General features: G+C 38.7%; 1 protein-coding gene across 2 annotated transcripts in view; it reads left to right on the forward strand.

Moving 5' to 3' along the window:
* Positions 1-14,032, forward strand: part of CCDC25 (coiled-coil domain containing 25) — a 43,570-nt gene that overhangs the window by 807 nt on the left and 28,731 nt on the right. Inside the window, exon 2 of one of the 2 annotated variants that reach the window (XM_027852258.1) lies at positions 10,707-10,793. In XM_027852258.1, coding sequence (XP_027708059.1) covers positions 10,707-10,793 — 87 coding nt within the window. The remainder of the gene's footprint in view (positions 1-10,706; positions 10,794-14,032) is intronic. The other variant, XM_027852259.1, reaches the window with a different exon arrangement.

Consider the following 14,032-nt stretch of genomic DNA (forward strand, 5'->3'; position numbering starts at 1 on the left):
AAATAGAAAGGGGGGACCACTAAACTGTACAAAAAGAACCTAGCATGGAAGCACACTTTTTTCACTTTATTTTTCTTGCTTCATTCATTTATTTATTTGCATCATGGCTAATAGGGAAATATGTTTTGCATGACTTCACGTGTATAACTGATATGTTGCTTGCCTTCTCAGGTGGAGGAGAAGCTGGAGGAAGGAAGAGGATTTGGAACTCAAAATTTTTAAAAAAAGAACGAAAAAATAATAAATTTTAAAATGTAATTGGGAATATTAACAAGATAAATGAAAATATGATTTAAAAAAAGGATCCCTGCAGGCTGAATATTGACTTAGAAAACCCCATATTGCCATTATCTATATTCTATCGTATATTTATTTTGTTAAATATTTCTCAGTCACATTTTAATATGGTTTGGCCCCACTCCCAAGTGGGAAGTGGAGTTTTATTGGGGACTCATATTTGACACCTGTGATTTAGAGTACTCTGTAGGACAGAAGAGTCCTGTCACTTTTATTTCCTTGATCAAGTCACTTTACTTTTCTGGCCTCATTTTTCTCCTCAGTAGAATGAGTTGGACTTTGATTACCTCTGAGTTTCCTTCCAGTTCTAAATATATGATTAGAGGGCCTTCCAAGGGCCCCTCCAGGTCTAAATTTGTGATTAGATGGGCTTCTGAGGTCCTTTTTTAGCTCTAAATCTGTGAACCATGATCCTGTGAAGCTGAAATTCAGTCACTGTGTAAGGTCAGTATTCCAGATCTTGGAAATTGTCCTCTGTGTGTGTATTTTGAAAAAAAAAATCTGTGGCATTCTGCCTTATTGATGATCAAGAGAGAAGAGAGTGCTATTCCTTAAACCTTCATGATACTTTCTCTATTTCTGGTTCTTTGCTAGAGATGAGACTTTATTATTGAAGATTATTAAATTTCATCTTATGCCAGCTAAGTAGGTGGTAGGATTGATTTATGTTGCTTACTGAGTTGGTATGTTCTTTTGAAATGGGCTTTTCGGTAGTGTAGTTGCTTTTGAGTTTTGTTTTATCAGTACCCTTTAATTACCTTTTTTGAGTTTGCTTTGGAGTGGGGCCTGGTTTTAATGGAAGAGTTTTATATCTTAGAACTGGAAGGGATTTTAGATATCTGGTCCAATACATTTATTTTATGCATGAGACTGAGCCTCAGAGAAGGTAAATGACTTTGTCAAGAACACATCAATTTCAGAGTGGCAGTGGATCATACACTTATAGGTTGCAGAGCTTTGAAGGGCTCTTTAAGGGTAATCTAGAAAAAACTGAGGCCCAGAGAAATAAAAAAAAAATTTTTTTCCACGGTCACACGGGAAGTTTAGCTTCTATTTCCTTTACCTATACTGACTTACATAATTTAACATTTTTGGATGAATTAATATGATCATAATGAGCATCAGTTATTTATATGGTGATGCCATAGCAATAAATTGCTGTTTTCTTTATAGCTTTTTTATACCCCTTGTCATCTTTTGCTGACATCAGTGTGCCTCGGTGATAGAACTTCTTTATTCCCCTTAGTGCTTGTGCCATCTCTTTGTTATTTTCTCCACTTTATCCAGTATGTAGTCTTTGTACAAAGTTATTTGCAAGTTGTCTCCCCCATTAAAATTTGAGCTCCAGAGGCTATTTTTTGCATTTCTTTTTATCTCTAGCACCTAGCATCGTACCTGGCACTTTGTAGGTGCTTAATAAATGCTTGTTAACTTGACTTCCAATTTGTAGTTTATTTGCTACCGACCTAGCCAAGGACACTTGTTTAGAATTGAATATAAAATACAAAAGTCCTGAATTAGGGTTTGTGTACTCACCTCTAATTCTGAAATTCATGAATTTTAGTATCTCTGGATTTTTAAATTTAGACTACTACTAAGGGACCTTTTTTCTTTTTTTTAAAACTTATTTTCTGATTATATCCAACTGAATGCAGAATTTCAGACAATAGAAAGGAGAGATGAGGTTTTCTTAAATGAGCAATACAAAGAAATAGAAGAAAACAATAGAATGGGAAAGACAACATCTCTTCAAGAAAATTTGAAATATCAAGGAAAAATTTCATGCAAAAATGGACAGGATAAAACAAAAAATGTTAGGGATTTAACAGAAACAGAAGAGATTAAGAAGAGGTGGCAAGAATACACAGAAGAAATATGCAAGAAAGATCTTAACATTACCAGTAACCGTGACGATTTAATTATTGATCTAGAGCCAGACATCCTGGGAAGTGAAGTCAAGTGGGCCTTAGGAAGTATTGCTAACAATAAGACTAGTGGTGGTGATGGAATTCCAGCTGAGCTATTTAAAATTCTAAAATATAATGCCGTTAAAACTGCTGTGTTCAATATGCTGGCAAATTAGGAAAACAACAGTGGCCGTTGGATGGCAAAAGATCAGTTTATGTCTCAATCCTAAAGAAGGGTAATCCCAAGGAATATTCAAATTATCTAACAATTGCACTCATTTCGAACACCAGCAAGAGTATGCTTAAGATTGTGCAAGCTGGGTAATATGTGAACTGAGAATTTCCAGAAGAGCAGGCTTGTTTTTAAAGAAGCAGAGGAACTAGAGACTAAATTACCAAATTACCTTTGACTTCGGGGATCACAGCAAAATGTGGGAAATCCTCAAAGATATGGGACTACCAGATCATCTTATTTGTCTCTTGAGGAACCTGTATATGGGCCAAGAAACAACAGTTAGAACTGAACATGCAACAACTGATTTGAAAAGGAGCACAACATGGTTGTATATTCACCTTATTTATTTAACTTTTATGCAGAGTACATCATGTGAAATGTCAGACTGGATGAATGAAAAGCCAGAATTAAGATTGCCAGGAGAAATATCAACGATCTCAGATATACAGATGATACCACTCTGATGGTAAAAAGTGAAGAGAAGTTAGGACCTCTTGATGAGGGTGAAAGAGAGGCGTGTAAGAGCTGACTTGAAGTTTAACATCAAAAAAATCTGATATCTTGGTGACTGTTCCCATCAACTTCCTAGCAAATAGAAGGAGAAGAAATGGAAGCAGTGTGGGATTTTATATTCTTGGGTTCAAAGATCACTGCCAACAGCTGCTGCAGCCATGAAATCAAAATATATTTGCTCCTTGGAAAGAAAGCTATGGCAAATCTGGACAGCATACTAAAAAGGAATGACATTACCTTGCTGACAAATGTTCAAACAGTCAAAAGTTGGAGGAACCTCCCAGGGGACATTTTGTTTTATTTTGTTTTTTGAATTCTGTTCTCATAAACAGAATGGAACTGTTTGCTAGGGTAGAATCGATGGATGGTGTTCAGTTGTTTTTCAGTCACATCCTACTCTTTGAGGTCCCATTTGAGGTTTTCTTGGCAAAGATACTGAAGTGGTTTGCCATTTTCTTCCCTAGATCATTTTTACAGATGAGGAAAATTAGGCAAACAGTGTTAAGTGACTTGCCCAAAGTCACACATCTATTAATTATCTGAGTCCAGATTTGAACTCCTGACTTCAAGCCCAGTGTTCTATCCACTGTGCCACCTAGCTGTGCTAGAATTGATGGATACCTTGGAGGAAAATGGCCATTTCATCACGGAATTGGTGACAGAGAAGAAAACCTAGATTTGGGGAGAGCAGATTTCAGAGGGTGTGTGAACTCAGTGTTATCTTTGACTCATATCCAGTTCATTGCTAAATCTTGTTTCTACCTTCACAATATTTCTGTAGTCCTATACCACATAGTGGTCCTCACTGCCTCTTGTCTAGACTATTGTAGTAACCTCCTAACTGGTTTTTGTGCCTCATTTCTCTTCTCACTTAAATCAGTTCTTTATTCAACTGCCAGAGTGACTTTTCTAAGTTGTAGGTCTGACTCTGTCAACACCCCAGTCCCCTCAAAGAACTCTGTCTCCCTCTTACCTTCAGAATAAAATAGAAATGCCTCTTTTTGGCTTTAAAGCTCTTAGTGACCTGGCCCCTTTCTATAGTTTCTTGTGTTATACTTTCTTGTCCTCTGTGGACTCCACAATTCACCTATAATGGCCTACTTGCTATTCCTTCCATACTGCACTCTGTCTCCTGCCCCCATTCCTTTGTAGTGCCTGAAATGCTCTCCCTCGTCACCTCTATTTCTTTGTTTCCCTGGCTTCCTTCAAGATTCAGCTCAAATACAGGGGGCCTTACCCATTTGCCCTAGTTGCTAGTGCTTTCCTATATGAGACACTCTTCCATCTACTTTGTATATACAGTGTCCTGTAAGTCTTAGTGTAATTTTAAGCTTTAATAAACCACTAAGATTTTTGGGACACCCTGTATATCTTGTATGTATCTAGTTATTTACTTGTCTTTCTCATTAGAATGTGAGCTCCTTGAGAGCAAGGAGTGTTTGACATTCTTTGTATCCTCAGCACTTATAGTAAGCATTTGATAAATGCTTGTTGAATGACTGACAGGCCCTGTAAGGCTGTGGGTCAAATTTAATGAGGTGAAATTTAATGGGGATAAATATAAAATCTTACCCTTAGATTCAAAGCATCATCTACAAGTACAAGATTTGAAAAGACATGGTGAGACAACAGGTCACGTGAAAGAAGATCTGGGGAATTTAGTAGAATGCAAGCTCACTTGTGAATCAACAAGAAGTATGGCGGCTAGGAAAACTGGTGTGAGCTTTGGCTGTGTTGAGAGGCATACCATCCAAGGATGAGAAGGAGGAGATAATCTTGCTGTACTCTGCTGAATAGTCTGAAGAACTGTGTTTAGTTCTGGATGCTATGTTTTAGAAGGAACTGTGATAAAGTTGGGAGGTGTCCAGAGGAGGGCAACTAGGGTAGGGAATGACCTTGAGTTCTTGTTATATGAGGATTAGTTTAAGTAACTGGGGATATTTGGTTTGGAGAGTAGATTTTTGGAAGGAAGTGAGGGATCATGATGGTTCTCTTCAGATATTTGAAGGACTCTCATGTCATGTTGAAGAGGGAAGGGAATAAGCATTTATATAGTGCCTATTATGTGCCAGGTACTGTCCTAAGAACTTTACAAATTTATCTAATTTAATTTTCATAACAACCCTGGGAGGTAGGTGCTATTATGAGCCCCATTTTATAGTTGAGGAAACTGAGGCAGAGAAAGGCTAAGTGACTTGCTTAGGGTAACAGCTAGTAAATGTCTGAGGCTGGATTTGAACTCAGGGCTTCCTGTCTCTAGGCCCAGTGCTGTATCCCCCAAACCATCTAGCTGCCTAAGGAAAAAGTATTAGATTTGTTCCTCTTCTCTAGAGGGCAGAATTAGAAACAGTTGAGAGAAGTTACGGAGAGGCTGACTTAGGCTTTGATATTAGGGAAAACCTTCTAACAATTAGAGCAGTAAAAAGGAGTGGCTGCTGTGGGAGATAGTGAATTTCTCCTCACTGGCGGTCTTCTAGTTAAGACTATGAACACTTGTCAGGTGTGTTGAAGAGAGAATTCTTTTTTTTAGTACCCACAGATACTGAAGTCCCTTCCAACTTTGGAATTCTTTCTCTAAATTCAGTTACCCTATGTTCAGCTTTAAAGATGGGAATTGCTTTTCTCTTCTATAGACTCTTGCCTAAATAAACAATAGCATTAGAAAAATATTTTCATAGTTGAAACTTGGTTCTATAGGTATGAAATGATTATGATAGAGATCTGTCTCCTTGATTAACTTGAACTGAATTTTATAGAGATGAGAAAGTAGGCATATGGGTCATAAATTGATATTTTTATGCTTGTCCTTTTGTGTTAATATCATATGGGATATTTTCTTTCAAAATTTAACCTCTGAGGAAGGGGAGGTGGCATGATAACACTGGAAAAAAACCACTGAATTAAGTCCTAGCTTTGCTACTTGCTACCTGTGTAACTTTGATCAGGTCCCTTCAACTCTCTAAGACCTCAATTTCTTCATGTGTAAAATGAGGAAGTGGGAACTCACTGGCTTTTTAAGTGCCCTTCTAGACCTAAATCCAATAATCCTATGTCACCTCCAGTATGTGATTTCTTTTGTGTTTTCTGACCTAGCCACCCTTCCCAATTTGATCTTCTTAAGTGACTTTCTATGCACTCATGTGGCGTGTTGGATAATGAGAGTAGAGTTCTTTTGTGGCAGCTCTACTGTTATGTGTGATGGGAATTGATTGCTGTTGAAATACTAATTTCATTTCACTTCTATTTGTTGTTTTCCTTTCAATTTTCATCCATAAATGCTGTCTGGATAATTTAGTCTAGCATTCCAAAGTATTTCCCCGTCCTCTGCTTCTTTCTTTTTTATGAAGCATAATTACTTTTAATATTCAATCATTCTTCATCTGAATGTTTTGCAGATGAACTTGTACTCTGTGCTAGTGCTGCCCTTAGCTGCCATGTCTTCTTTTTAAAATTTATTTTTATTTTTAAAAATAAGTTTTATTGCTATTTTCTGTTTCTTACATCATCATAGGTATCCAAGTATCCTTCCCCTCTTGTCTCCCAAAGAGCCGTCTCATATAACAAGCATATAACAAGTAGAATATTTTAGAGAGCACAACTAATCAATAATTGAAAAAGTCTGAAAACATATGCAATATTTAATACCTGTGGGCCTCCCACCTTCATAAAGGTGTGAATTTAGGACGTCTTCTCATATCTTTTCATTCTAGTCCTTGATCTTTATAATTTTGTTACATTTACTTTTGATTTTTTTTGGTGTGTAGATATTTCTGTTTCCATTGTTGTAGTCATTGTGTATATTGTTTTCTTGCCTCTGCTTGCTTCAGTCTGCTGTAGTTCATGTATATCTTTCTGTACTTCTCTGTATTCATCACACATAATTTTTTACAGCACAGTGATATTACATTACATTCATTTTACCACATTTGTTTAGCCATTTCCCAATTAATGGGCATCCACTTTGTTTTCAATTCTCAGCCATCACAAAATGTGCTGCTATAAATATTTTGGAGTATATGGTGACTTTCTTCTTTTTTTTTTTTTAATTTAAAAAAATTTTTTTAAAGACCTCTTTTTTATTCTCTCTGTATCGTCATACAATCATAGATTTTGAACTAAAATTGTCAGTTTAGTCCATTTTTTTTTTAGTTTTCAACATTTACTTCCACAAGATTTTGAGTTCCAAATTTTTACCCCATCTTGCCCCTCCCCCCACCCCAAGATGGCATGCATTCTGAATACCCCTTCCCCTAGTCTGCTTTCCCTGCTATCTTTCCCCCCCCTTCCCCTTCTATTTTCCTGTAGGGCAGGATAGATTTCTGTACCCCATTTCCTGTATTTCTTATTTCCCAGTTGCATGTAAAAACATTTTTTTTAAACATGTGTTTTTAAAACTTTGGGTTCCAAATTTTCTCCCTTCCTCCCTCCCCACCCACCCTCATTGAAAAGGCAAGCATCTGGATACAGGTTATAGATGTGTAGTCGTGCAAAACACTTCCATAGTAGACATGCTGTGAAAAACTAACTCTATTTCCCTTAACCCTATCCCGCCCCCCCATTTATTCTATTCTTTCTTTTGACCCTGTCCTTCCTCAGAAGTATTTGCTTCTGATTACCCCCTTTCCCAGTCTGCCCTCCTCTCTCTCATCCCCCGACTCTCTTGTCCCCTTCCCCTCCTATTTTCCTGTAGGGTAAGATAGATTTCCATACTCCATTGTATATGTTATTCCCTCCTTAAGTCAAATCCTATGAGAATAAGATTCACTCATTGCCTCTCACCTTCCCCGTTTCCCCTCTGCTGTAAGAGCCTTTTCTTTTCTGTTTTTTTTTTTTTGTGAGACAGTTTACCCCATTCTACCTTTCCCTTTCTCCTTCTCCTAGTATAATCCTCTCTCACCCCTTAATTTTATTTTCCAGATATGACACTTTCATCTTCAACTCACCCTGTGCCCTCTGTCTATCTATCTGTCTGTCTGTCTATCTGTCTATATACATACATACATATAATTTCTTCCCTCCAACTACCCTAATGCTGACATAGGTCTCATGAGTTATAGATATCATCTTTCCATGCAGGAATGTAAACAGTTCAACCATAATAAGTCTCTTATGATTTCTCTTTCCTGTTTACCTCTTCATGTTCCACTTGAGTATTGTATTGGAAAGTCAGATTTTCTATTCAGCTCTGGTGTTTTCATCAGGAATGCTTGAAAGTCCTCTATTTCACTGAATGACCATTTTTCCCCCTGAAGAATTATACTCAGTTTTGCTGGGTAGGTGATTCTTGGTTGTAATCCTATGTCCTTTGCCCTCCGGAATATTATATTCCATGCCCTGTGGTCCCTTAATGTAGAAGCTGCTAAATCTTGTGTTATCCTGATCGTGTTTCCACAATACTTGAATTGTTTCTTTCTGGCTGCTTGTAATATTTTCTCCTTGACCTGGGAGCTCTGGAATTTGGCTACAATATTCCTAGGAGTTTTCCTTTGGGGATCTCTTTCAGGAGGAGATCTGTGGATTCTTTCAATTTCTGTTTTGCCCTCTGGTTCTAAAATTTCAGGACAGTTTTCCTTGATCATTTCTTGAAAGATGATGTCTAGGCTTTTTTTTTGATCATGGCTTTCAGATAGTCCAATAATTTTTAAATTCTCTCTCCTGGATCTATTTTCCGGGTCAGTTGTTTTTCCAGTGAGATATTTCACATTGTTTTCTAATTTTTCATTCTTTTGGATTTGTTTTACAGTGTCTTTATTTCTCATAAAGTCTCTATCTTCCAGTTGCTCTATTCTAATTTTTAGGGAAGGATTTTCTTCAGTAATCTTTTGGACTTCCTTTTCCATTTGTCCAATTTTGCTCTGTAGGGCATTCTTCTCTTCATTGGCTTTTTGGACCTCTTTTGCCATTTGGATTAGGCTATTTTTTAAGGTGTTATTTTCTTCAGTATTTTTTTGGGTCTCCTTTAGCAAGCTGTTAACTTGCTTTTCATGATTTTCTTGCATCACTCTCATTTCTCTTCCCAGTTTTTCCTCTACTTCTCTTACTTGCTTCTCAAAATCCCTTTTGAGCTCTTCCAAGGCCTGGGACTGATTCATATTTTTCTTGGAAGTTTTGGATGTAGAAGCTTTGACTTTGTTTTCTTCTTCTGGTTGTATGTTTTGATCTTCTTTGTCACCAAAGTAAGATAATATGGTCTGACTCTTTCTGCACTGCTTGCTTATGATCCCAACCAATTACTTGAGTTTTAAACTCTTTGTTAAGGTAAGAGTCTGTTTCCAATGTGGAGAATGTACTGTCCCAAGCTTCGGTGTTTGTACAGCTGTTTTCAGAGATACTTCTAGGGACCTGAAAAGTGTCAGTTCTTCCAAGGTGCTATGATTAGGGGCGAGGTGTTTTCTCTCTACTGCCACAACAAGCTCCACCACGCCAGCGCTCCTCCTGTCCAGCGCTCTTCCTCACCTTGGGACCGCCCCTCAGAACTGTGACTCAGATCCAGGCATGGGCAAAGCAAGAGATTTCTGCCTCAGCCCTGGCAAAGAGATCCTTGCAGCCCCCCTCTGATCAGCCACTCGATTTCCCCCAGTCTGTGAGATGGAAGCTCAGGACGCAATCGTTGCCCTGAGGTCACGCTGTGGACTTGCGGCTGAGACCTAGCTTCTTCTCTCACTGCAGTCACAGACTTTTCCCACTAACCTTCTAAGTTGTCTTTGGTGTTCGTGGGTTGAGAAGTCTGGAAACCGCTGCAGGTGCCTGCTATTCAGTCCTCTGAGGCCTGCTCCAGGGCCGCTGGGGCCTGCCCGCCCATGCCAAACTGCTCTCCTCTCCCTGCCCAGTGCGATATACCTTTCCGATCAGCCGTCCAGGTTGTCTTGGGCTGGAAATTTGTTTTACTCTGTTTTTTTGTGGGTTCTGCTGCTTTAGAATTTGTTTAGAGCCATTTTGTATAGGTATTTGGAGGGGTTTGGGGGAGAGCTCTAGCAAGTCACTGCTTTCCCTCCACCATCTTGGCTCCCATGACTTTCTTCTTATATGGTTTCCCAGGAGTATAAGCCCAGTAATGAAGTCTGTGCTATAGACATTTTAGTCACTTTATTTGTATACATCCAAATTGCTTTCCAAAATGATAGTACTGTTTCACAGGTTCACCAATGTATTAGTATGCTTATCATTCTCTAACCTCTCCAACATTGACTATTGCCATTTTTTATCATTTTTGTGAATTTTCAGGATTGTGCCTTAGAGTTCTTTTGATTTATATGGTCTTCCATCTTGTTGGTTATGTGACCTGGAAGTGCCATGTCTTTTCTATTGGCATGAAGATTGTTTTTGCTAGATGATTACTAAGTTTTTATAATATAAATTTACAAATAAAATTTGGCCAAATTTCTTAGGTTTCTAAATGCTTGAGCAGTTTTCCACCATGAATTAGTGGTGTTTTCGGTTTTGTTTTTTGTTTTTAAAGAAAACCAATCATTATTTGATTTGAAAGTTATGCTGAATAGTACTCCTAGAAAAATTGAGTGGAATTTCTTAATGTTTGTACATTTTACAAGTCCACTTGCCCTTCAGGTGATATAACATTACTAAAATTACTAAGATTTCAAGACTAACATAATACTTACTCAGAGCAAGTAGGAAAGTGGCGATGTATCATCTCCCCCAAGCTTTTAGTGTCTGTTTTCTTCATGCCATAGTTTTGTAAGGTAATGTACAATGTTATCTGATTTCTTTCCCTTTTTGTATTTTCTTCTTCTTAGCTGATTCATCTGTTTACACCATTTATATGGGAAAGGATAAATATGAAAGTAAGTTTACAAAGCATTTGATTTTGAAATTTCCAACAGGTAAGTAATACTATTTTTCTTTCTCTTCTTTTTGATTTGGGAATGAGTTTTTGATCTTTTGTGAATCTGCCCTTCAGGTCAAAATCCTATTATTAAAATTTCAATTTAGGTGTCAAAATGTTTTAGTTTGAATTTTGTTTGTGCTGAATAGGGTTTGAAATTATTAGGCTGGTGCTTAGAAATCTTATAAAGAGTTCCATTATAATGTTAATTGTTATGGAATTTGAAATCTATATCAACCTATTTTGGTTGAGATCAGATAAAAAAATCCTATGTCAGAGGCTGTGAAGACATTTCTCACATTGTTGGTTTTTTTCTCCCTCTCCCTACACAGCTGCTACCCTTGGTTTAGAAGCTCATTACCTCTCGCCTAGACCATTATAATAGCCTAATTGACTTCCCTGGCTCAAGTCCAGTCCATTCTCCTCAGTAATGCCAAACTGATTTTCTTAAAGTGCACCCCTGACCATTTCTCAGTTCTACTCAGCAAACTCCTGTGGCTTTCCGTAACTTCAGATATAAATTCTTCTCTCTGGCTTTTTGAGTCCTTTACAAATTGGCCATTGTTCCCCTTCATGCACTCAGAGCTCCAACCAAACCGACTACTTAAAGTTCCTCATAAACAACCCTTCATTCCTTGCCTGGAATGGATTCCTCAGTTCCACTTCTTAGAATCTGTCAGCTTCTCAGTCAGTAAACATTTATTAGCCACGTAGTATGTACCAGGCACTGTACTAGGTGTTGGGCATGCCAAAGAAGACTGAAGACCATTTCTGCTCTCAAGAAGCTCACAGTCTGAATGGAGGGACAGCATGCAAACAACTGATCTGAACAAGCTGTATACAGGATAAATTTGGAGATAATCAACAGAAGAAAGGCATTAGAATTAAAGGGAATCAGGAAGACCTTCCTGTTCTGGGGAGGATTTTAGCTGGGACTTGAAGGAAGCCAAGAGTTGGAGATGAGGGGGGAGAGGTTCCACACATGTGGGGCAGCCAGTGAAAATATATGGAGTCAAGAGATGGTGTCTCTTGTTGGAGAAAGAACAAGGAAGCCAATGTCACTAATTATAGAATGTGTGTGTGGGGGGGGTGAGGGGAGGTAAGGTAGGAAAACTGGAAAGATTGCGGGGAAGGCTAAGCTACAAAAGGCTCTGAATGCCAAAAAGAAGATTTTGTATTTGATTCTGGAGGTAATAGGGAGCCACAGGAGTTTATTGAGTAGGGGAAGTGACATGGTTAGATCTGTGCTTTAGGAAGGTCACTTTGGCAACATGTGGAGGATGGAGTAGAGTGAGGAGGGGCTTGTGGCAGGGAGACAAACCATCAGGCTGTTGTGATAGCGTACGTGTGAGGCAGTGAGGGTCTGAACCACAGTGGTGGCACGGTTAGAGTGGAAACGGGAGAGTATACAAAAGATCCTGAGAAGTTCGATCGATGAGTCTTGACAGCAGATTGGATGTGGGAAGGTAGAGTGAGATTAAGACACCTAGGTTGTGCCCTTGGGTAACTGAGAGAATGATTGTGCTCTCAATAGTAAAAGAGAAATTAGGAAGGAGGGAAAAGTTGTGGGGGAAAGATGACGAATTCAGTTTTGGACATACCGAGTTTAAGATGTCTAAGGGATATCCAAGTTCAAAATGTCCAGTAGGTAGTTGGAGATTTGAGACTGGACGTCAGCAGAGAGATTAAGTCCTCAGAGTAGATTTGAGAATCATCAGCATAGAGGTGATAATTTAGTCCTTGGGAGCTGATAGAATTACCAAGTGAAATAGAGGGAGAAGAGAAGAGGGTCCATGACAGAACTCTGGGGCACCTGTGGTTTTTGGAAATAACCTTAATGAAGATCCAGCAAAGGACATAGAGAAGGAACAGTCAAATAGGCAGGAGGAGAACTAGGAGAGAGTAGTTCTGAAAACCTAGAGAAAGAGTGATAACAGTGTCAGAAGCTACCGAGAAGCCAAGAAAGAGGAGGACAGGGAAAAGGCCATTAGATTTGGCAATTAAGAGGGCATTAGTAAATTTGGAGAGAAAGTTTCAATTGAATGATGAGGTTGGAAGTCAGACTGTGGAGAGTTAAAAGGGGAAAAGAAAGGAATCTTTAATTCTTTTTTTTTTTTTTTGGGTGAAGCAGTGGGGTTAAGTGACTTGCCCAGGGTCAGGAATCCTTAATTCTTTTCACGCATCACCTTCTACATTAATCCTTTCATGATTCCCATGTCCCCCTCCCTTCTGTCCTCCTCCCCAGTCCTAATGCCTTTCCTCTCAAGTTAACATGTATACACCTATATAGGTACCTGTTGTCTCCCCAAGCTAGGTTTTGTGAGGTCAGGGAACATTTTAATGTTGTTTTTGTACCCCAGCACCTAACACAGTGCCTGGCACTTATTAGCTTCTTAATAAGAAGCTAATTGTTGATTGATTTGATACCTGCTAATGTTTCTGAGACTGAATAAGAAACCTTTTTCATGCTTTATAATTTATGTCACTTTTGATTGTGTAGTAAAGCCAACCTTCTTCTTTGTGGTCCAAGTTGCTACTTGGATATCATAGTTCAGGGTATAGTTTTTGCATTATAAAAAATGAGGAGACAGGCTAGACTACAGGTTGACTCCCATGGGCTTAAGGTAATAGTTTGTGTCCCTGATGCTCAGAATCCTGGGGACCTTGGGGGGAGAGAGAGAGTGAGGAGGTGGTTAGGTATAGGAAAAGGGAGAGCAGCACATTGATGGCCAGAGGAATTTAGAGTCACAGTGCTTCCGTTTCACAGCCATGGAGCAGAGGTGTTCATCTAGTGCTCCCTTCAAGTCACCTAAGTTCCCTAGGCCCTGTCTCTTCTTCCCCCAGCTGGAGGGGGTCTCACAGGGCAAAATAACTCTACCCTAGGAAGTACAGAGCTGAACTACTGTATTTATGGGCCTCTCCCTGGTTCTCTAGTTTTTGTTTTCCTGGGTTTCCTGTTTTCTTTTCCTTGTGGATGTTCCAAGGAATCTTGAATAATTACCACAAATGAATGTGGATGCAAATAAGAATCTCTTAAAGCATAGTGTAAAATTGATTGCAGAACTTGCTGTAAGAGGCAGATAGAGTATTGAGGATCTTGTGGTTTTAAATGTTCAGTATTTTAGAGCTGCAAAATGTAAGGTCAGAAAGGTAGAATAGGTCAATGACCTGCAAAAGGTAAGGTTCACATTATAGAGATAAACAGCTGGAAAGACCCGAGAACTCTGATCCATATCA

The sequence above is a fragment of the Vombatus ursinus genome, unplaced genomic scaffold (genome assembly GCF_900497805.2).
Source record: "Vombatus ursinus unplaced genomic scaffold, bare-nosed wombat genome assembly UNPS02000580.1, whole genome shotgun sequence".
NCBI classification, from domain to species: Eukaryota; Metazoa; Chordata; class Mammalia; order Diprotodontia; family Vombatidae; genus Vombatus; species Vombatus ursinus.